The 23,526-nt window shown below is 42.2% G+C and overlaps 2 protein-coding genes and 1 long non-coding RNA gene across 10 annotated transcripts in view; 1 reads left to right on the forward strand and 2 right to left on the reverse strand.

Annotated features, from left to right (window-relative positions):
* The window catches only part of LOC135264013 (galactosylgalactosylxylosylprotein 3-beta-glucuronosyltransferase 1-like), a 55,898-nt gene extending 45,280 nt beyond the window's left edge, over positions 1 to 10,618 (forward strand). For 6 of the 8 annotated variants that reach the window (XR_010332584.1, XR_010332583.1, XR_010332582.1 and 3 more), the window contains 5 exons: positions 206 to 714; positions 4,918 to 5,214; positions 6,759 to 6,862; positions 8,217 to 8,408; positions 9,129 to 10,618. Coding sequence is in view for 1 of the 8 variants with exons in the window: in XM_064352575.1 (XP_064208645.1) it covers positions 206 to 714; positions 4,918 to 5,214; positions 6,759 to 6,845 (893 nt within the window). In the remaining 7 variants the exon portion in view is untranslated. Of the gene's footprint in view, positions 1 to 205; positions 715 to 4,917; positions 5,215 to 6,758; positions 6,863 to 7,419; positions 7,483 to 8,216; positions 8,409 to 9,128 lie in introns of all 8 variants that reach the window. The other 2 variants (XR_010332580.1, XM_064352575.1) reach the window with 2 other exon arrangements.
* Positions 10,619 to 13,042: 2,424 nt separating this feature from the next.
* Positions 13,043 to 17,381, reverse strand: LOC135264014 (uncharacterized). Its single transcript, XR_010332586.1, has 4 exons — positions 16,378 to 17,381; positions 15,500 to 15,556; positions 15,325 to 15,404; positions 13,043 to 13,885 (listed from the first exon to the last, which is right to left on the reverse strand). It is a non-coding gene; the product is annotated as an uncharacterized LOC135264014 (long non-coding RNA).
* Positions 17,382 to 17,664: 283 nt separating this feature from the next.
* LOC135264015 (hemicentin-2-like) lies at positions 17,665 to 23,211 on the reverse strand. The gene is made up of 5 exons (XM_064352577.1): positions 23,010 to 23,211; positions 19,596 to 19,937; positions 19,110 to 19,418; positions 18,345 to 18,644; positions 17,665 to 17,942 (listed from the first exon to the last, which is right to left on the reverse strand). Exons 1-5 carry the CDS (start codon positions 23,122 to 23,124, stop codon positions 17,743 to 17,745), a joined length of 1,266 nt encoding a protein of 421 aa, XP_064208647.1. The 5' UTR covers positions 23,125 to 23,211; the 3' UTR covers positions 17,665 to 17,742.
* Positions 23,212 to 23,526: the final 315 nt, after the last annotated feature.

Raw genomic sequence — 23,526 nt, forward strand, 5'->3', positions numbered from 1 at the left:
CAATAATTGCTTTTCATGATCACAATTAAACCACATTTTGTTTGGAAACAAAATAGGTTACAAAATAACATCGTACTTTCATAAATTGGTTTCTCAAAGATTATGTTAAAATGTCATAGCAGGTGGATTAACCCCCCCCTCCCCCATGTCACATGACAGTAATTCAGAGCAGCTCCATGTCTGGCCTGTCCTCCTGTACCCCTAGATGACAGGGGCCCCACCAGGAGAGACGCAGGCCAGGGCTCAGACTCCAGGGAGTACTGCTCTCCCGACAAGGACATAGTGGAGGTGGTGCGCACCGAGTACGTGTACACCCGCCCCCCGCCCTGGTCCGACGTGCTCCCCACCATCCACGTCGTCACCCCCACCTACAGCCGGCCCGTCCAGAAGGCGGAGCTCACCAGGCTGGCCAACACCTTCCTGCACGTGCCCAACCTGCACTGGATCCTGGTGGAGGACTCGCAGCGGCAGACGCCGCTGGTCACCCGGCTGCTCCGCGAGACGGGCCTCAACTACACCCACCTCAACGTGGAGACGCCCCGCAACTACAAGCTGAGGGGGGACGCGCGGGACCCCCGCATCCCCCGCGGGACCATGCAGAGGAACCTGGCCCTCCGCTGGCTCCGGGAGACCTTCAGCCTGAACGGCAGCCAGCCGGGGGTCGTCTACTTCGCCGACGACGACAACACCTACAGCCTGGAGCTGTTTGAGGAGGTGAGGTCACGGCCCGCCGCTCCTTACACCGTCACGGGGCAGGAGGGCTGATCTGGGATCAGTGTTGGCCGTTGTCCAATGCTGGAGAAAGGTCAGGATGGGGACAGGAGAAGGCTGATCCTAGGTCAGCCCTCCCAATGTGGAACACTTTATTAATCAGGCCTTACCAGTTAATATTCACATTTATATGTATTCATTTAGTGGACAATCAACCAGAATGACCAACAGTTATGTGGACACAAGTAATAAGGCTTGGCTGAGATAGACTTCTCTCCATGGAAACTGAAAATATGCAGAAATGTCATGAGTGTGTGTTCGGGGAGTATTTGCTCCATCCATTCAATATTTGACTCCCATAATGCACTGAAATGTCACATTTTTGGCTTTGAAAAGAGTGTCCTGTCAGACTTAAATACAACGGGGTAATACTTGCTGCTTTCAGATTAAAAAGGGACTCTGTGCGCATTATTTGAATGGTGAACAGAAAGTGGGCAGGGGGAGATAAAAGAGACAGCGTTTGGTAGATGCCGGGCATTGTGATGCCCGCGTATCATTTAATCACAAATTAATTCAACACAGTGCTTCACCAGCACAAATCTGAATGCAGACAATGAACTGAGGAAAGGTCATATCCAGCAATCAGTGTTCAGGGCCACAGAAACTCAGCCTGAATGAGTGGCTTCATAACAAGTATTAGAGGAGATTTGAGAGCATTAAAGTTTACAATTTACAATTTAGTCACATCCTGCTGGTGTTAAAGTGCCCTCGTAAATACTGGTACCTGTCGTTTTGATGAGACCGCCGGTACCTCTCCTGGCTAATCGCTGGTAGGACACACACACGCCACCCTAAAAGCTCTCCATCCCCTCAGCTTTTTAATGGGGTAGCCGAGCAACCACAGGAGGCGCGGCTGTCTGGTTGTCACGGTGAATGATGGCCGCGGCCGTTAAGGCTGTCGGGCCTTTCGACCGTTTTACCGCCGTTCCGGGGGACACGGTCGTTTGTGTCCTGCGCGGATCCCGCCTCGCTCTCGGCCTCTGCTTCGCCGGGGGGGGGGGGGGCAGTGGCGCTCGCTGCCAGATTGCCCGAGAATGTGCATCGAATTCTGAAAACCGAGCCTCACAGAAAGCAGGCACAAAATCAAAAACCTCACTGTTTTCTTTTCTTGTTATTTTCCTGTTTGTTTTGTTTTTCCTCGAATGTAACTCACCATGAAGCTGGGACGTACAAATCGCTCAGGCGAGCGATAATTAAAGTGTGCCCGGCCAGGCAGGTGACCTTAGAATCATCTAGAAGCCATCTGGTTCTCCTGGCATATGGATCCCCACTTACAAAGTCAGAGTAATTGCTTGGCCTTGCTTGAGCAAAATTGCCATGTCGTCAGTGGGTTTGGTGAGTAACAAATTGGAGTGACTCAGAGCATCGTCTGAGATTGCTTGTGCCCAATTTACGCTGTCTAAAACCCCCCACCCCTCCACACACAGCACGGAAAGGTCAACAGCACACCTGGGCTGCTGCCTCCTCTGTGTGTCTCACAGTAATTGCCTTCTGGAGGAAGCATTAAATCTGGATCCCAGTTCGGCCTTGTTAGATTTCACAACACTTATAGTGAGCAACAGTGACATTTGGAGCAGATTTCCAATATCTCTCACGCATACGACATAAACGATACATACATACACATACTATCATATCTCTCTCTCTCTCTCTCTCTCTCTCTCTCTCTCTCTCCACATACAAACACAGCGACCGTCTCTTTCGCTCTCCCAGACATCTATTGATCTCATAGTCTCGCGGCTAATTGTGTAAATAAATCCTCTTCCGCTCCTCCAGCTCGCCCGCTGTCCACACTCTAAAATGGCCGCCGTGTATCACCCCGGCGGGAGCGGTATGGACGGAGGATTTTTTTGCGCAGACGGAAGAGCCGCCGCTTTCGGCCGTCGCCGATCCCTCACAGCCTCGTCGGCAGGACTGTTGCGTCGCCCGCCCCCCCCGGTAAAGGGCCCGAGGACTATTAGCCGCGAAACAGAGCCGCGAAACAGAGCCGCTCTCTGTCCTCCATTCATCTTCCCCGGCAGCCAGGCCCAGACAGCGGAACACGTCCGCCATCCCCCTCTGCGAATCGCGCGAAATTAAAATGACCCATAAAACATGTATTTCTCACTGTGAAGAAACCATGCATCACGCAGAAGGGCACATTAATTATTCATCCGGTGTTTTTAAAAAAAAGTGCTTATGCTGCCTCTTTTGGAAACGGCAAAGCTTATTTACAGGAGCTCTTTATTTATATTCCAGGTACTGCTGTTATGTCCTTCTTTCTCCCCTGTTCCCTTCAGAGGTGCTGTTTGTCTTTCTGTCTCTCCCTCTTTCTCTCCCTCTCTGTCTCTTTGTATCTCTCTCCCTCTTTCTCTCAATTTTAAAGTATTCAGTTTCAAGGTGCTTTGTTAGCAAGACATGCAGTGTTGCCCAAGCAAATGTCACAAACAACAATAACACTGTCACTAATATAAATGCATTACCTGAGCCATGCCACACTATACACACATGCAACATAAACATACACCGTCTGTCATATCTCTCTCTGTCCTCTCTCTCTCCTCTCCCTCTCTCTTTATCTTTCTCCCCCTGTTCATCTCTGCCCCATACCCCCTACGGTCTCAGCTCAGTGAACCGCGCATTAAAGTGTCCCTATATACTAACAGAAAAAAAATATGTAACAATGCACCTCAGAGGCCAGTGCAGGTTTGATTTAATACCATCAGAGGACACCTCTGGTTCCAGCTGCAGCTGCCTGCTATGCTCAGAGGCAGTGTGTCTTTATCTGGGTGTGTGTGTGTGTGTTTGTGTGCGCATGCATACACACCCATCACTTTTATAGGGGCAGTTTTATTTTTTCCCACACCATTGCTTTGGACTTGCCTGTGAAGCTAAGGCATCAGCTCTGACAAACACGACCTTGTGCATTGTGGATCTGTGTATAAAATGTGCTGTAAAAATAAATACTGATCGATTGACATTGTTTCCACACAGTTAAGTACAGATGGGCCAAAATAACACAATAAAAAAACTTTCTCTTGAGAGGTTGCTTTTGCTGCTCTTAAAATCAGAATGATGTAAATCACAGAATGAACTGTATTTATAGACTATGCACAGTTGTCTCACTCAGAGTGTTGTAGGCTGGGTAAATTTGTGTTCACTGTTATATTCCGCATTTACTTATTTTATGGCAAAACAAAGAGCTAGAATGCAGTAACCACCTTTTATTTCACTTTCAACAACACAAACTATTTCATCTATCAGTGTATTCCTTGCTACAGATTTATCAACTGACATATGAACACATACAATTTAAATCAGCTGAAACGGGCACATTAAATCTAAAATACAGAAAATACTGTATCTCTGCCAGCACTTATGTGTTTATAAAAGGGCCAGCTGAGAGTTGAGTGTACTTGAGAAAATCTCTCCTAATATGAAATAAATTAGTTGTGCAAGTTACTGAATTCAACGAACCATGCAAATTAGAATTCTGAGGGTTGTATATTCCCATCCAAATGAATTTTCTCCGCATGCTAAATCAAATAGCTATACTTCCACAGTTCTTCTCAGATGTTGGCCTGTTTTCCCCCATTTCAGGAAGGAACCTCTATTTAACAAATGTAAGACTTATTAGAGAAACACTCCATAAACACGTTAAAATGAGACCACTAGAGTCAAGTCATTGAGCTCTACACATCTGTTCATACGGAGATCACTATATGAATTATCTACTGTTATACCACGGTCTGGGTGAATACTCAATTCTGATTGGTTGGAAGGTGTGCGTAAAAACCTTTCGGTCTAGAGAGCTATTGCCAGTTCGGGTAAAGTTCATTCACTGTTCCAAATTCAAAAGCTGCCTGGCTAGCTAACCAGCCTATGTAACCATAGCAACGTGCTGAAACAGTACCAAGCCTAGTGTCTTTGTTGTTAGGATAATGCAATATGTGACTAAAAAGTTCATATTTTGAGGGCAAATTGCCACTTATATTTTAACATTTGGCAAATGACCATGGTGTAAGCAGAATAATCCACTCCGAGGTGTGTGTTAAAGGGTTTTTCGCCCCAGCAGCTTGCGTTAAACCCCTTTAAAGCGCACCTCGTTGGGGATCGTTCCTAGCGTGCTCCAGCGCTATGAGGCTAACGCTCTGGCTCCATGTTCAGATGCGGCTGACCCGGAAGGTCTCCGTGTGGCCCGTGGCCTTCGTTGGGGGTCTTCGCTACGAGTCGCCCAAGGTCAACGCCGCCGGCAAGGTGTACGGCTGGAAGACGGTGTTCGACCCCCACCGGCCCTTCGCCATCGACATGGCGGGATTCGCCGTCAACCTGCGGCTCGTCCTCTTCAAGCCCCAGGCCTACTTCAAGCTGCGCGGCGTCAAGGGAGGCTATCAGGAGAGCAGCCTGCTGAGGGAACTGGTCACCCTCAACGACCTGGAGCCCAAAGCAGCCAACTGCACCAAGGTGAGGAGGGAGGGGCGGCTTGTACCTCAGGGGACACCTCGGGTAAGATTCCAGTGACCGTACTACTGTAATACAGGGCTGCCCAGTTATGTTGAGGACAGCCTTACAGGATCTCTCCCCTGCTGTGTGGTTGTGTTGGGGGGGTTAGGGTTTAGTGCTGCTGGAAGGGTCTTCCCAGCAGGAGTGGAGGGGCTGTAGACCGCTCTCTGACTGCTCTCATCTTCATGATGCCCCTCTTCAGCTCCATCTATGTCTATAAATCCCCCCTCCCCAGGGGTAGGGCGTCCGGCGCGTCAGACGTGTATGTGCATTATTCACAGAAGAAGTGGGGGGGTGGGCCAGGTGGAAATGAATTTTAGGTCCTGCTGGTCTCCAGTGAAGCTGCTTCATCTCTCCTGGAGGCCTTGCAGGCTCAGTGATATTAACACTGCTGAGAGTACATTCTACTCTGAAAGTGTACCTCTGATAGGGTTCTCATGCAACTACCACAAATCACGCTATGGCTTAACAGCGAGAATCAATAACATGGGTTTCTGGGATACTCACAATGGCCTGGTGTTTGGAGGACAGGGAAATCCATTCTCTAAATGAACAGGTGTACTCTACGGTCTATAAAACAGATCACAGTGGGCCCCAGAATACCGTTAAAGCAATATTCAAGCAATGTTCTTTGAGTAAAAAGGCTCACTGGCGAGAATAATTCCTTTCATGTAGAAAAACAAGCCCGAGTCTCGTGTGCGTAAAGGCTTATACAACCCATCTATGATTCACTCAGCCCGGTGTTGCTGGGGTTTTGGGCTGTTTTGAAGTTATTTCAGACTCAAGTGAAAGCTGGCATTGCCTGCCCTTTCCCCTGATGTATTTCCTTTCATGATAAGAGAAAAAAGGCTCTCTCAGCACCGTAAGACAAGAGTGCTGCTGCTTTGCTCTTCCACACATTTCAGGCTTTTGGCCTTTTTGTGCTCCCAGTGCCTGACAAAAAAGTTCCCCCCACTTTCAAGAAGCTACGAGGCTACGTAGCATCTCTCTTACCAGAGCAAAGAACAGCTACCACTGTATCAGTTTCACACCTACATAAATGGACACACAGAAAACAGGATACAATACAGGCTCCCATGGCGATAATTCAGATGTTCCAGCTGAGTATTGTTGCAGGGGAAGTGAAGTTTAGGTACATTGGGACAGATTGGCACAGATAGGCACAGACATTCTCTTTAACCCTGTTACTGATGTTCATTCTAACTCAGAGTTCGCTCTAGAATTTTAGCAGCCCTAAACAAGAATTATCACGAACCGGGGGTGTTCTACCAAGCTTATGACAGGGTGATACTGGCTTCATGGCCTATATTTCAAGTGAGGTGTCACCAGATAGCCCTCGCTGTTGAAGCACCAGGCTATTTCACTCTTTTTATAATGCTGTATTAAATATGAGAACTTTACCCTGAGCTCTTGGTTCCTCTGCATGTTTTTTTTATTTATTTGTATATATTTTTTTTATAATTCTGTATTAAATCCGAGCTCTTGAACCTTGGGCTCCTCCGCAGATTCTCGTGTGGCACACCAGGACAGAAAAGCCTGTCCTCGTCAACGAGGGGAAGAAGGGATTCACGGACCCCGACGTGGAGATCTGACGCCGCCGCTAACACTGGTAATATCCCGCGTAGATTATAATGTGTGTAATGTATTATAACTAGGGCCACCAGTTTGCCTCCCCTTGTTTTCTGGCATGGTACTTCAGTCCTCCGCCAGCTAGAGGTCGCAATAGCCTGTTTGTCAAGCCCCTTCTCAAACAATTATCCCATTTGCACCGCCTTGATAAGTTGATCAAGTAATTGCCACTAATTAAGCACAGGTGATGATTCACAGAAATGTTTAAAAGTGACACACGTTAAATTCAGTTTGATTTCTTACTACAGCAGACATGTTGCAGTGGTTTTAAATGTTGTACAGGGTTTTTTTCAAAGCAGTAGGACATGCTCACATTAAAATTTAAAGCAGTTATATAACGTTTCACTTTTACAAAAAAAGTTAAATAAAAAATGAGTTCATGTACTAATTAACAAATATTGGTCTTCAAGCAAGACTGTAAGTAGAATCAGGTGTCTTAGTGCTGGGCTAAAATAAAAATCTGCACCCACACCGGCCCTTTTCAGATAGGATTGGACACCCCTGTTTTATATTGATGCATTTTTATTTTTATTGCAGTCCTGGTCCTGGAGAGCCATGGAGTCTGCTGGTTTAGCGACTGATTCAAACCCAAGAAACCAGGTGAACTGAGTCAACTGTGTAATCAACTGCTTTAACCCTCCTGTTATGTTGCGGGTCAAATTGACCCTTTTTAAAGTTTGAAAATCTAGGAAAAATACTTAAAATTATGTTTTCAGTATGAAACTTCTTCTACTGGCCTTAATTAGTGTAATCAACATTTTAAATGAAAATGGTTCATTTCATGTATTTGCAAACCCCCCTGTATGGGGATTGACCCGGGAACATTTTTGCTGTATCTAAAAAATGAACAGAACAGGAGGGTTAATAATCAATTGCTGTGCTACAAGTGCTGAGTAACAATGAAAGCCAGCAGACCCTGTGGCTCTCCAAGACCATGAGTGAGGACCACTGGCTCAAAGACATGCTTTTCATAGCATTTCAGGTTCTATCCATGTTAATTTTCTTTCCTGACTTCCCCCACATTACATCAACTCATCGTTTACAAATGACTTAATTAGAAACTGAATTGTATGAATAGTGGCTTAACTGTGCCGTTGGAGTGCCTATGGGGACCCCTTAAGGATAACCATTGAAATACAGAGTTTAAATACAATACAAGTTTAGATCCCTGCAGGTCACATGGTGGATGCAAAATGGTGGCCCTACTTACACCTCTAAAAGTGCTAAAGCAACCTACACATCCGCTTAGCAGTTTACTTTAGATTCATTTCGAAGATTTTTGTGCTTTTAAATAAGATTTTAGTTTGTTCCTGTTTTTCTGTTTTCCTTCCCAGACGGCCCCAGCTCAGTGAACGTGACCTTTCACCCTGGGGTCACCTCTAAGTGTCTCCTGCTTGGCGGACGGGAACCCCAGGGCAGAGACTTAGTGGCTGGGGGGGGAGTGTAAAAGCGCAACACGTGGGCGGGACTCTGCAGTTGGCTGCAGTGCAGGAGGAAGATGGGGGAACGTACTGGTGCATGTCCCAGTGAGTGAAATTGTAGTCAGGATTCAGTAAAAACAGTGGTCCACAATTCTGGACCTGTTGTTTTTTTTGTTGTTACTCAGCAGTTCATGATCCAGTGAAAGCAGTTGATTAATCCTTTAACTCACCTCACTTTGTTTCTTGGATCAGAACTAGTTGTGGAATTTTAAGTGAAAACAAAAACCAGCAGACCCTCAAATACTTTCATTTTTGGTTACAATTTAGCACATGCCTGTAGAACAATACATTAGGAGACCTATTTTAACAGTCAAGACACAATTGTCAAATACTAGCCGTAACACAAGGGCCTGGGGAATTAGGGTGTGTCCAACTCAATTTTGTGACAACATGTTTTCATATTAGTTTTAGTTTGCAATAACAACCATGTTAAGAACACATGAAACTTATTTTGTTTATTGATAAAAAGTGATTAATCATAATTGGCTATATACAGACCCACAAGCACATAGCCAAACCCAACCCTTAGCATGTTAGCTGCTTTTGGATTACTTGGCTAACCGTGCTTTGGGGAAGAGAATGCGTCTTTAGGGACCTCACAGATATGTTTGCGGAGCCTACGTTGTATGTAGCCCTGTGTTTCCTCTAATATTAATGTGATCACAGAAATCATCACATTCCTGAATGAATTATAGCCTATTAGGTATCCATGGCACCTTCATTAATATTTTTATGATTTGTGACTGCATGTTTTTTCCCCCTCAGGTGGTACGTATGGGTGTACCCACTGGCCTTTTGGGGCAGCCTAAAAAAGGTGAAAACAAAAATGTCCTATTTTAGTGCCCTGACAGAGGGAGAGGCACAAGACTTTGCCCTGGGATATGGACAAACCCTAACGAAACATTTGCAAAGGAACTTTATATCCCAGGACATTTCTACCCATGAAGAAAACATTACAAGGTGGCCATTTTGTGTGTGTGTGTGTGGGTGAAAATTGAGTGGCTTGTAATTAACAAATAATTTAAAAAATGACAGGACCACCCTTGAGATTTGTATTTTACATTTTATTCTAAAATATTTAATTGAAACCATGTTTGAAACTGTACTAGGTATGTTGCCAACAAATCAAATGTATTGTCATCATATGTATTTTTTTAATTTTCTAAGCTATGGATTTGGGCCGGCCCAAGTTTGCATTAATATGATTCACCTAAAACTGGGCTGCTCAATCCTGTTCCTAGAGATCTACAGTCCTGTAGGTTTTCACTCCAACCCTAACAAAGCACACCTCAACCAAAAGGTAGAGATCTCATTCAGCTGCTAATTAGTAGAATCAATTGTGACAAATTAGGGTTGAAATGAAAACCTACAGGATGGTAGATATCCAGGAACAGGATTGGGCACACCTGACCTAAAATGTGAACCCCATACATAACCTTTTTGTTTAATAGACAGGCCCTGCAGACAATAAGGGACAATATTAAAAGTTTGGGTCCAGAGTCAGGCTTTGCACTTTGGACCCACCAGTGTTGAGGTGTTACTTGCATTTTCAGTGGACCGGTTGGAGGACCAGGAACCAAAGCCAGGCACCACGCAACCAAGCTTTGAGCAATCAGGGGAGGATGGAATGACTCATGGGCTCATTATGGAATGGCAGACTCACCTGTTCTGCGCTCAAACGCTTACAAGTACAGGCTCTGAAGTTTTAGTTCCGTTTGGAGAACCGCGCTTTTGAGTTCCAACTTTTTTTCTTTTTTTTTTGACATGCCTTTTCCTTTTTGACTTTTTTTTGGAAAACTTTGCATGCTCTTTCATCTGCTGTGCATAGATTTCTTTTTAGTGTATTGCTTCTGTTTGGATGCAGTGCTTTAGTTTTTCTTGTAAGGTCGTTGATTGGCTCTTTCTGAAATAATCAAATGAGAAGAGTCTTAAGTCACTTTGCCATGAAGAACACATTTCTGAGAGGCTGTTCTCTCAGGTAAGTTCTCCCATTTCTCAAGAGTTTGTAGGACGTGCTTTAGTTTTTCTGTTGATTTTACCATCCATGTAGTGAGCTAAAGCATTTTCTAGGGCTACCTTAAAAGGTAGCATATGAGCTGCATGGTCTATTTATGGTCATTTGTGTCTGTTACTTGAAAAAAGGTCATTTGCAACAAGGAGGGAAGCACATTGTTTGTGGTATGAAAATGTTCAGCAGCTGCGCAAGCTGTTAACTATGCATGGTTTAAATAAACCTCTACCACACACGCTTTCAACATGGACATTTTTTGTGTCTTTGAAACAACGGTATTAGATTTGAGCATCAGTGGATCAACTGTACATGTTCATTAGTGATGGTCAAAGAGCTGTCTATTTGGCAAGATTATGAAATATACAACCAATCACATTTTCTGTATTACTTTCTTGATTTACGAAAACCTGAACAAAGACCCCTTTTAAAAACTGAACCAACCTGGTGGGACTTGGACACCATTTGAGGCTTCCTGTGAAATGCATATAGGATCAAAGACATTGCATGTTGATTGGTTAATAGAGTGCATCTGCCCTGCTTGTTTATGTCTATGAAGAGTGAGTTGGTGTTAGTGAGCTTAGTGAATTCACACTCTAGCACGGCGTAACCGCACGTTTCTGAAAGCTGATTATGAAGATGTGTGGACCTCACACTTTTGTTAAAGCGCCCGAGGAGGTGAAGTCTGCTACTTTATGGGACCTTAAATGGTGTCTGTTGATTTGTACTCCCATTTAATTTGCAACAGGCGCCAAAGGCAACCCACTCAAAAAGGGTAGATTTGACTGCATGCCTTTACTGCCTGTTTCCCTGAAGATATCTCTGGGTCTTTACTTTAAGCACATGTGGTTTGCATTTCATTTATATGTGCTACTCTCTAACATTTATATTACGCTCGTTACATTTACAAAGCCTTTGAAGAAAAATCAGAAAATGGTCAGTAGAAACATTGCTGGTTTGCATTTCATCTATATGTGCTACTTTCTAACATATTATATTACACCTATCACATTTATAAAGCTTTTCCAGAAAAATAAGAAAACAGACGATAGAAACATTGCTTTAGCTAAACAAAATGGCGGATATCTTTAATATCATTGTACAGTGAAATAAAATAAAACCCCTTAATATTAGGAGTAAGCAAAAATGAAGGAAAAAAAATGCAGTGCAGATGGTGTTCATTCTGCAATGAGAACACCGAGGAAGCAATAAATAAGATTAAAGATTAAAAGTGGAAAATCCTCATAGTATTGGTGTGTACTCAGCATTTTTTACATTTTTATTTAATAAACTTAAAAAGATAACCAGCAGGTGGCGATGCAGAATCGCACCCCCCACATTTCACGACTGGCTTTTCGCAAAGGAACATCTCTTGAAATACTTTCAACTTCAGAATTCAGTCACTGTGATTATTACCTGATCCTTTAGAGAGAAAAACGTTATTGTGAGTTCAGAAATTGCATGTTAGTTATTTGCTGTATTTAGACAAATCATCTGCTTTAGTTGTTGAATTAATACCTGGTGGTCATTGACTCAAAGCTAGAGTAAATTGTTACTACATTTATATCACCTATACTTATATCAACTACATTTGTGTCACTTGTGTTTCTGGGTAAAAAAAAAGTCAATTTACCCTTTCACTCAAACGAATGAGACTGTTAATAGATGGTAATGAGAGTCCTGACTCAAACGCAATGTTGATCCATTGTCTTTACATTATGAACTGTTCATTCACCAAAATACTTGCAAGACAATTCCACTAGGTGATGCTATTGCTAAGAAAAAGCAGATGGGATGAAAAATCTGCTAAATTCAGCTGCGGTTTCCAAACTCAGTTTTAATTTGGAGCAAGCAGTATCATATTAAAGAAGGTTTAATCATAAACCTAACATTACTAACGCTTATTAAAAGGGAAATGTTTAATTTCCTTTGAAAGTTGTTTGCTGATTAAATCAATTATGTGGAACTCAGTCCCATGACCCAGTTATGATCAAAGAAATTTAATTCTCATCAACTTTCAGCTTTTCAGTTTTTTTTTTTCTTTTTCTTTCCTGCTGACACAATGTTTGCCTAAAACCATTTTTAGATGAGTGAATAGATATGTTAAAAAAAATAAAAAAACAAGGCCTCAACGTGTAGTTTCAGAAATACATTGAACTTTCTGATTTAAATCTTTTCCTTTTTTTTTTTTACATCAAGAGTTCTAGTAATGACTGGGTGCTCCTTTGAAACCTTTCATGAAGGAATAATTGGCCTATTTTATTTTTGTGCTTCAAAGATTAAACGAGTTGAATGTTCAAAAACATGCATGCGAGTTCTACATTCTAAAGTGATCCTGCACCAATTTCATTGCCAATCGCTGCAAAAAAATAGCCACAAAAAGTTTTCTCAAGGAGGGAGTATTGTCAAAAAGAATATTGTCAAAAAGAAGGAATAATTTTCAATAAAGCTAGTATGTTTTATCACTTATGGTATCTGTTATAGTTTGCGTTTTTTTTTGCAATTTCCAATGTGAACTGATTAGAATTAAAGTTTAATTTAAGCTGCTCATTTCTTATCTTCAAATGATGTGGAAAAAACCTAGGGGAGAATACAAAAGGACCCCCAAATTCAGTTTTGAATCAATAGCCTGACGGTCAGTCACTCCTGTATGAAAAAGAACCACAACAAATGAATAAAGTGCACTTTATTTTGCTCCATAAACCACTGGAACGATATATACAGGCTGTAAACCAGCATAAACAATTTTGAAAGCAAAAACAAAAACAACTGCTGCTGGGTTGCTGGTTTGCAATAGAGGTAAGAGGGTGTCTGGCCTTGTACAGGCAGCTTGTGTATGTGGACCATCACACGGGGTGAATTCAAATCCAACCTGCTATGAAACGTCATCTTTGCGGACATGTGGCAGTGCGCAGTGGCATCTGGATTCAATCAACGCCCTTGATTTAGACGTGAACTTTAAGCCAAGTGTTAAGTTATTTGCTTGGCGAACACAATTGGGAGAGTTAATTTTGTCGATGTCTGTTGGTGAACTACCCAAATGATGCTGTGGAAGGCAAAAAAAGAACAATTGCATTTAATTGTGAATTGAGCGATGAATTGAGGACAAATGCTGGACGAATACAAGTCTTGTCAGGTTTTCAGGTTCCATTGTTTGATGCTAAAACTTTATTGGGGGAAAGAGTATATTATGATTGGCCTGTAGGCCTTAGCAACCCTGCTCGGACCACAGATCCAGGGGAAGTACATACTAAAAGTGCTTTCACTCTTTACTTGACAGTACAATTTGAATGCAGCCCTAGCAGATCCGTGAATTGTCGACACGTCACTAACCAAAGTGTACAATCACAAACGGTCTCTTTCAAAAACTGTCATTCTGAGATCTGGCCAGTACGTCCAGCTAGGCCGTATCCATCACGCTATGGTCACTGTTTTGGCGATTTCGTCTGGCACCATGGTGGCCTCAGGCATTCCGAAATATTACCGTACTGTAAATGGTAGATTCAGTAGCTTCCTGCAAGAAAGAAAACGATTATTGAGCTTGTTTTTCCACCACTCCACCAATAAGACTATTTCTCGTTTGCTCAACGGGTTCTTCATCAATGCATTCATTTCTATAAAGCAGAGGTGGAAAGTCTGGTGGGTCAGAAAGTAAAAGTTCTGCCATGTGTTTCTTCGACCCGTGAACTCAGCCTGCTGATTACACTAATTAGTTCTACATACTGTGCTAATTATCAGAATTATCAGATAATTGCCAGCCTTTTTTACTTTCTGAACCTGGATTTTCCACCAAGAGGATCTTAATTTGAGAACGTCCTTGTACACTTTCAGCTGATATGAAGAATGGGTTCACCATTAATGCATTCATTTTTAAGAGGAGGGTTTACAGATTACCTGTCAATATACCCACCCGCCTCTTCCACCCTTCTTGCGTATACCTGTCATCTCATTTGTGGAATGAGTTTTCCATTGTGGGTGTGTTCATTTATGATTTATGTATTACTCTGCCCTGAATTTGTGTGCTGTTGAATCAAATGTTCTTCTCTTTAATTTATGTTCTTCAGTTAATATACATGCCCACCTCCCCCCTCCCCCTCAGTCTGTGAACCACAGTCTGCAGCAAAATTGAGGCCACAGACGCAAACAACCTGAAAATAGGGCGCTTGAAGTGTTCTAAGCCATTCTGGTAATGCTGACACCACAAAAGACTGCCCTCAAACCAAGCAAAGAAACACAATGGGCAAGTTTGCAAGAAACACACTGGGCAAGTCTGCAAGTAACTAACACATTGGTCCTCATTCCCCAAGCGTGCATGATAGCATTTGATCGTAAACTGCATGTAAGAACGTTTCCAAGAACATTTAGGCATTCACCGTTTTTTTCTTATCTGTATTTGTTCATGGCTGTATCCTTATGCAAATCACATGGACAGGATTTGCGCATAAAATTTACAAATAGCCAGCATTCATAATCTCATACACCTGGAATACGCACAAAAAACAAAGGTCTGCGCATGTGTCATGAATCTCATACTGTTTTTACGTAAGAAAATTTTTAAGAATAAAAGTACGAATACTTTTAGAAAAGTTTTGTGAATAAGACTCATTGTCCAAATCTGCCTTATAGTTTATAAATAAGGGCACTTGGATCAAATAATTTGTTTTGTGATATTGTTTTTCTTCTGAGAAATGTCATCCTCTTCACTCATGGTTTGCAAATTATGAAAGCACAAAAACATATAACAGAACTTCAGGATTGTTTTTTTACATTCATAAAACATTACCTCTGTCGCTGTCACTACACATTAAAGAGCAAACACTTTGGACCACACAGTGTTCATTTCTTATTTTTGCTGTGAAACTTGAATCATTGTCATTGTAACCCAGTCCCAGAACCCATGGATAAAATTTTATTTAAAAAAAAAGAAAAAAAAAACTATAAATGAATTATTACCCTTATGTTTCGATTTCTGGGCGCGAGAGGGAATTTGACCTCGGTGTAGATCGGCTGTGATTCGTCCACAGTGTGGGGCACTTTGAAAAAGAGAGGGTATGTCAGAGATCTGCTGCTGTAGAGGTGCAGACAGCAGATAGCATTAACACTCCTTCACCCGCACAAACAGACTGACCTGGCTCCCGCTGTCTTGCTCTTTTACTGCTGAGCTCTAGCACAGAGTAGATGGGGTCTAAAATCGAAAGAGGAAACACAGCATTTATGGTACTCACTGTATAAAATGGCGTGCATTCATTTCAAGTACACTCCATACGTTGTCATTTACACTGAATAATATATATATAAACAGTACATGCACGTTCGTACATAAATGTATATACTGCATGTGTTCATCCATACAGTTCTGGCACAAACTATGGAAACACTGCATTTATAAACAGTCGGATGATTAATTCATTATTTTGTTGCAGTTTCTCTTTTGGGCATAATAAATGTGATATGTAATAAACGTCAACATAAAATAAAAATTAAGAAATAATTAATCATTACGCTTTCCTATGTGCATTAGTTCATACCTACATCATTAAGCAGCCTAATGTATCTTTCTGTTGGACATTTTATAGTCAGCTTGAACATGCATTTTGTTTGTCCAGTATTATTCGCATAAAGTGATAATATTCATGCAAAGAAGAAACCATTTTCTTTTTTTAGCTTGTGCAATTTCAAATTACTGATGGTCACGTAATGTCATTACCACATGTGGTCAACAATATAACCGTTTTCTTTGTTTGTTTTGTTTTTACAGACGAAAATGGCTCTGAGAAACAACAACAAAAGGGCACAAATCCAAATTTTAAGAGTACTAAACATCCTTTTTTAAGCACGGTGTTTCCATAATTTGTGCCCGTACTGTACATGCATACACAGCAGCACTCTATAAAATATGTTAAGCAAACATGCACATAAGTTGCAGTACAGAGAAGTGGCAACATTTTAATCAAGGGAAAATCCTGCATCTGAGCAATTTTTGAAAGTTAGAAATATGGACCTTACCCGGCGAAGCACCCTGGCTCTCGCTGAGGGGAGGAAGTGCGCTGAGGGGAGGAAAGCACCGAGACGTTAATAGATTCCACGCGCAGACAACGCGCTTCGAGATGTTTCTGCCTGCCAAATGGTGTCGGCAGCCAGCTCAGAAAACTCTCTGTATTTAAATCCGTTAATAAGAGGCCCGGCACGAGGTGGTTTGCATTTCACTTCACACCCTTGAGAGATTCATGCCACATGCTGAACACCACAAAAACCACAGGCTTTGACGGTTTGGCGAAAAAGGTTGCACAAACTTGCAATGAAGTGGGCAGATGCCCTGTGCGTTGGCACAGAAAAGCTCGACTTTTCGTAATGGCAGTCATACTTTGGAGTTCGCATGAAAGTCAAAGCATTCTGTGCTCCTTCATACCGTATAGGTAAAATGCATATGTGTGTGTGCAATAGCCATGCTGCTGACTTCACACAGAAAACAAAACATTAGCTCTACATCGCAGTCAAGATCGCAATAAAATCGGCTCAGCAGTTAAAAATAATGGGCTCAAGGATATTTCATCTACAGTGAGATGTTCTGTCAGAAGCTTGGAATTTATGCTAGAATAACCTCTTCACAAAACGATAAAGCTGAATAAAGTTAATCACATAAAGCACCAAACGGAGTATTAATGAGACAATTTTACTGACAGATGAAAAAAAAATGAAGTGTCTGAGCTTACCCTTCAGAACGAGAATCTGTCAACAGAGAGAAGACTGCAGTTACATACAGGGCCGGTTTCACAGACACAGATTAATACCTGCGCCTGTGTCTGTGCATTGAGCTGTGCTGTACCTGTGTCAGTGCATTGAGCTGTGCTGTACCTGAGAGTGTCTGTGCATTGAGCTGTGCTGTACCTGTGTGAGTGCATTAAGCTGTGCTGTACCTGAGAGTGTCTGTGCATTGAGCTGTGCTGTACCTGTGTCAGTGCATTGAGCTGTGCTGTACCTGTGTCTGTGCATTGAGCTGTGCTGTACCTGAGAGTGGCTGTGCATTGAGCTGTGCTGTACCTGGTCAGTGCATTGGCTGTGCTGTACCTGTTGAGTGTCCTGTGAATGAGCTGTGCTGTACCTGAATCAGTGCATTGACTGCTGTACCTGTGTCAGTGCATGAGCTGTGCTGTACCTGAGAGTGTCAGCATTGACTGTGTATACCTGAGATGCTTGCATTGAGCTTTTGCTAGAACCTGTGTCTAGGCATTGAGCTGTGCTGTACCTGTGTCAGTGCTTTGAGCTGTGCTGTACCTGTGTCAGTGCTTTGAGCTGTGCTGTACCTGAGAGTGTCTGTGTATTGAGCTGTGCTGTACTTGTGTCAGTGCATTGAGCTGTGCTGTACCTGTGTCAGTGCTTTGAGCTGTGCTGTACCTGTGTCAGTGCATTGAGCTGTGCTGTACCTGAGAGTGTCTGTGCATTGAGCTGTGCTGTACCTGAGAGTGTCTGTGCATGTGCTGGACTCCTGTTCATTCTCTTTGTGAGAAGGCAGACAAGGGAAAAAACGAAAATCATCAAAACAGCTCCCAGGACACAAAGTGCCAGCAGTCCTGTAAACAGAGGGAAAACAAGCATCCTCTGACTACACGTTAAAACCACATCTTTATTAGTGTCCTTATTTTCCTTAGAACCTGGGACCTTACAATTGCTGGGTGTCATTCACAAAACTTTTATTCAATTCTTCTTGTTTTTGTTCTAAGAAAAGTTCCTATAAAAAAACCAATGTGGGATTCATGAAACATGAGCTTAACCTTCATTTTTGTGCGAACCCCACATTGTTTGTAAATTCAGTGTGAACTCTAGCAATCTCATAAAAGGCATGCCACCTCCAGGATCGTGTGAAAATATTCATTCACCGCTCTCTGCAAACCAACAAATAGGTCCTATGGCTCTCCAGGACTAGAATTGTGGACCACTGTTTTTACTGAATCCTGACTACAATTTACACTCACTGAGGCTACCAGGTGACGTCTGGCTCTGAGACACCAGTAGAGTGATGCTGGCATTCTTCTCTCCGTACAAGTTCTTCGCCAAGCACCAATACGTTCCGCCGTCTTCCTCCCGTACTGCAGCCAGCTGCAGAGTCCCGCCCACGTGTTGCGCTGTTACATTTCCCCCCAGCCACCGCGTCTCTGGCCGGGGGTTCCCGTCCGCCGAGCAGGAGAAGGTCAGAGGTGAACCCGCAGGCAGGAGCAGCGAGCCCTGTGTCACCGGCCCAGGGTCAGAGGTCACGTTCACAAAGCCGGGGCCGTCTGGGTAGCAAAACAAAAAAACTGAATAAAACTACAATCTTCTTTCAAAATGCAAAATAATGACACAATATAAGGCACTATCACAGAACATCAAATCTCAGGCTAAAAGCCTAGCTGTTATCACTGACAGTGATTTGAGCTTTGAGTCACACATCCCAAATGTAAGCAAAACTGTCTTTTACCATTTGAGAAGCATCGTTAAAGTCAGACCCCTTCTCATGCAAGGGGGCACAGAGAATCTAATGCAGGCTTTTATTCAAAGCAGGCTCGACTGTTGTTACGCACTTCTCCCTGGGCTACCCAAATTGCCAGGGAGGACTTTTACTTTCCGAACCTGGATTTTCCACCTCTGAACCAAAACGAGACGCATATTACATACAAATTACGTCCACACAAGCGCCCGTATGTGAAATGGTGGCAGGAGAATGTTGCGGTTATAAATGAAGCGTGCCGTAGCACACTCACAGCCGACATCCAGCGTGACGTTGGCACTCCGCCCCCTCGCCCAGGTCGGGTGGGAGACCAGGCAGCGGCACCGCACCCCGTGGTCGCGGGCGCGGGCCCGGAACGCGTAGCTGCTGAGCAGGGAGAAGGTGCCGTCGCTGGCCGCGGCGATGACGTCCCTCGCGCTGCCGGGCGGCGCCGGTGCGTCGCCGTGGAACCACTGCGCCGAAACGTTCCGAGGGTAGAACCCGGACGCTTCGCAGGTCAGCACTGACTCGCTTCCTGATGCAAACTGCGGGGGGCGCCGGATTCTGATAGAGCTGGCCTCAGCTGGAGCAAACAGAATAATTCTCGTAACATCAATGTGTAAATAATAATAATTATTATTAATATTATTATTATTGCTGTTATTGTTATTATTATATTGTGCCTTTCAGGATGTGGTCCTCAAAGCACTTTCTAAACAATAAAAATATTGTGAGAACAGTGAGATTTTTCTTTACTTACAATAAAGTGTAACTGCCGTGCCAGTGCCTGTCACTTTAATGATGCGTTTAGCCTTTGGTATGGACACTTCACAGTAAAAAACGGTTTCATTCTCTAGGCGGATGTTGGTGATGGTTGAGGAAAAAGTACAATGAAGATTGCCTTGTTTTGAAGCACGTTGTCTGCATTTGACAATATCATCGTTGCTCATCGTTGGTCGGCCATTTTGAGCGTAGAATTTTCCGAATCTCGCGTCCTTCATGTGTCCGTTGTAGATGAAGGAACAGTTTAAGGTAACCGAGCTTCCAACTGCTGCTCTTATTTCTGCTGGCTGTCTCCCTTTCAAATCAGTGGTGGGTCGGCCTGGAATAGTCAATTTTGTATTATAGTGTTACAATATCATCACAAGGAAATTCATTTAAACTAGCGCGTAAGAAAGCAACATTATCAGATGAAATATGTAAATACATTATACAGAACCAGGTGAGATTTTGCAGACAGGAGAAAACCTGGAAGCAAAAAGATATTTCAAATGCATTCTGCAAGGTGAAATATTTGTTGAAAAGTATCACTGTCCAGTACCAAACAAGCAAAATGATTTTTGCTATTATATTTCATTATATTGCATTTATATTGAATTTTACCTTCAAACATTTTGAAGAACCATGTGCATTTCTGTACTTAATTAAATGGGATTATTTCTATTGTTGATTAATCCCAAGGATTTAATGTGAGCTTCTCAAATATAACTTATTACATCGCTTTATAACATACAGTAGCTTAAATCAGATAGCTACTGTATCTTGTAATAGGAAATACCATTTTCAGTACGTTTTTGATTAATAGGAAACAAGTTGTAAAAATTAATAGCAACCTCTCAAAACCCAGGTTCCTCCGTACTGGAATGCCTCCAAACTGTGTGCTGTCGCCATGGCTCTACTCACTGCACAGTAAAATTTCCAGTGTTAATTCAACTCTTAACAGTGTTAATTTGACTCTAACAGTGTTAATTCAACTCTTAACAGATAACATTTAGTCTCGCTCGGACACTATAAATCTATAAGCCTGCTGATGACACCCCAGTTGTAGGTTTGATTACCAATGGGGATGACTCAGCTTACACTAGTGACGTTGAAGCACTCATGAGGTGGTGCTCTCTCAATTTAAACCTCAATATTAATAAAACCAAAGAAACAGGAGTTGGTTTTAGGAAGGAGGAAAGATCAACTGTCACTGCTTGTTATTGTGGGTCAAACTGTGGGGAGGGTGAGGGTCCTTTAAGTTTTTAGGTAGTACAGTCTGCAACCCAACAAAATGGGGGACAACACCAACTCCATTGCGTAAGAATTCAAAGGCTTTTGGATTTTTATATATTTGAGACAGTAGTGGAAGTTTTGGGGTTGTCCAAGCACAAGCAGGCAATGCTAAACTTGAATAGGGCTGTCATTTACTTCTTTTTGTTTTTGTCTCCATCTGGTACGGTTTACAGACCATGAAAGGTCACCTCCCACCTCAGTTTTATTGTTAACCATCAGAGCAGATTGCTCCGACAAAAGCATTATAAGTGTGTAACGGGCGCGTCTCACCCAGAACACTATTTCCGTAAGCCACTTCCTGCTAATAAGAGGCTGCGGAGCTTTCACTGCTGTACTTCTCAATAGCTCTCATCCTCCAGCCATACAGTACTTAACCACAACAAAGGTTGTTTTAGCAACGCATAACAAGGCAGCTGCACGCTGTGCTTTATTAGATTTTATTTTATGTTATTTTATTGGACGTTATTGTTATAGTTATTAGTATTATTGTTGTTGTTTAATTTTATTTATTTTAATTTTTATTTCTGGATACTCCCTTGCATCTACATTGATTGTTGAGGACAATTTATTATGAGATAGTGGGTATTGTATGAGAATTGTGTGACTGTGTTTGTCTTGTCTTTTTGAGCTGCACTGCAACAAATCCCTCTGATATGGTAATGAAGTTTCTTGATTTTGGTCTTCAATTCAGAAATATTTTATACAGTGAGCAAAAGCTGGAATCTATATGTCTAGAGGGGTGTAAATCTAGGTTGAGAGGCTTTTTGACATAAATGCACTAGGTTCACCCCCATATAGCTCTGTGTACATCCTAGTTGTAGTCAGAAAACTTTCTAGAATAAAAGCAAGAAAACTTTCACTTTTCAACCAAATGTAGCCGGGTTTTCACCTAGACAGCATTTCCCAGATTTTTCACTGCAAACATGACATTAGCCTACTATTTTCTTTTTTAAACCAAACATTTAAAAACAGTAATGAAATCCAGATGATAATATCACACTGACAATATTTGTATTCATGCATATAAATGAATTCATTAAAATAATGAAAATGAAAAGTATTTTCCCGAACACACCTATCTAGGTAATTTAACAACATTTAAAAATCTATGAAGATCAAACTGTATATAATCAAACTGTGACATTTGTCTAGTGAAACCAGGAACTCATACATAGAAAAAAAACACCTATATCTGTCATGTCACATTTAATTATTTGTATAAAGACATTTTAATATATATTATGAACCGGGGGCTTGTTAGTATAATACATTGAAGCCATTTAGAGTCAGATGATAACAGCTTGTTTCAGACATTACTGCATTCTCATCTAGGGTTTTTAATAATGTGTCATATTCATGAATGACTTTAAGTAGGATGGTTTGTAGAATACAAATAAACAAAATAGTGTAATGTATTGATAATGCTGTTACACACAGATAATGATATCGACCGTGTTCATGTATAGAAATGTAAGTTGGTTATTGTGATATTAACAGGTCTTAAAAACCCAGCAACAGAAAATGCAGATGAACGAATGTATGAAAAAAACAAAAACTTTCTGAATAAATACATACAGAAATAATCCAGTGACTAAACTGATCCTAATGTTAACACACTGGGTCATGAATATGCAGGCTAGGAGAAAATTCGACAAAACCAAGCATCATCACAAAATAAGAAAATGAAAGATGAATGAATAAAAACTACAGCACCTAATCTAAAAATTTAAAAAAAGACGATAATGATAACCTGTGAATCTTGAAGGCACCTTTTGAAAAAGGATGTATCTGAAGCATGGTGGGTAAAACTGACAGCAAGTAAAATAAAGTTCAACCCTTTAAAGAGCAGGTTTTGTGTAATGACTTTTTTTTTTTTAAAGAGCAGGTTTTGTGCAATGCCAGTGTTCTAGAATTCCACTGCTTTCAAACACCAGTAGTGATTGTTACATCAGCATAACATTTAGAATGTTCAGCTGAGAACATTCTAATCACATATTATGTGTAATCTCGTGGTTTAAAGAGTTAGCTCCAGGTGCGGGACTGGCCCAACCCCCCGGTTTTGGCAGAGCGCGGTGAGCCCGTGGCCCTGGAATACGGAGAGGAAGAGAGCAGCGCTTACCCGTCTTCCTGGCCCCCGGCATTGAGAACGGAGCACATCCCAGGCAGAGGACGAGCGCGATCCAGCTCCGCTCCCTCATGTCTGCCGTCTGTGTAGGCGCCAGAGTCTGTCTCATGTTTTTCTGCCTACACGCGTCAAGTATTCCGGCTCAGAGGGGAAATCGCTACCAACAATACAAGCAATGCCTGTGACAAAGGAAGTGGTGCGTGTGTGTGTGTGTGTGAGGCAAACACAGGCAGGTTAGGTTTCTGGTTCAGAGAACCTAACCACTCATAGCTTGGTGTCAAATACGACTATACTGTAAGTGTTTTTTTGCTCTCATATGTAAACGTTTACATTTTAGCCCTTTAGCAGACAGTCTTTTTTAATATACTTTATTGTCTGACATCTTACATCTCAATCCAATGTGAAGTAGGCCTACACAGTTCAAATTCTTTTCATACAGTCCATTGATAGAGCTGTATATTTTTACTGAAGCAATTCAGGTTTAACACCAGATATTGCAGGACTCCATCTA

The sequence above is a fragment of the Anguilla rostrata genome, chromosome 9 (genome assembly GCF_018555375.3).
Source record: "Anguilla rostrata isolate EN2019 chromosome 9, ASM1855537v3, whole genome shotgun sequence".
NCBI lineage: Eukaryota > Metazoa > Chordata > Actinopteri > Anguilliformes > Anguillidae > Anguilla > Anguilla rostrata.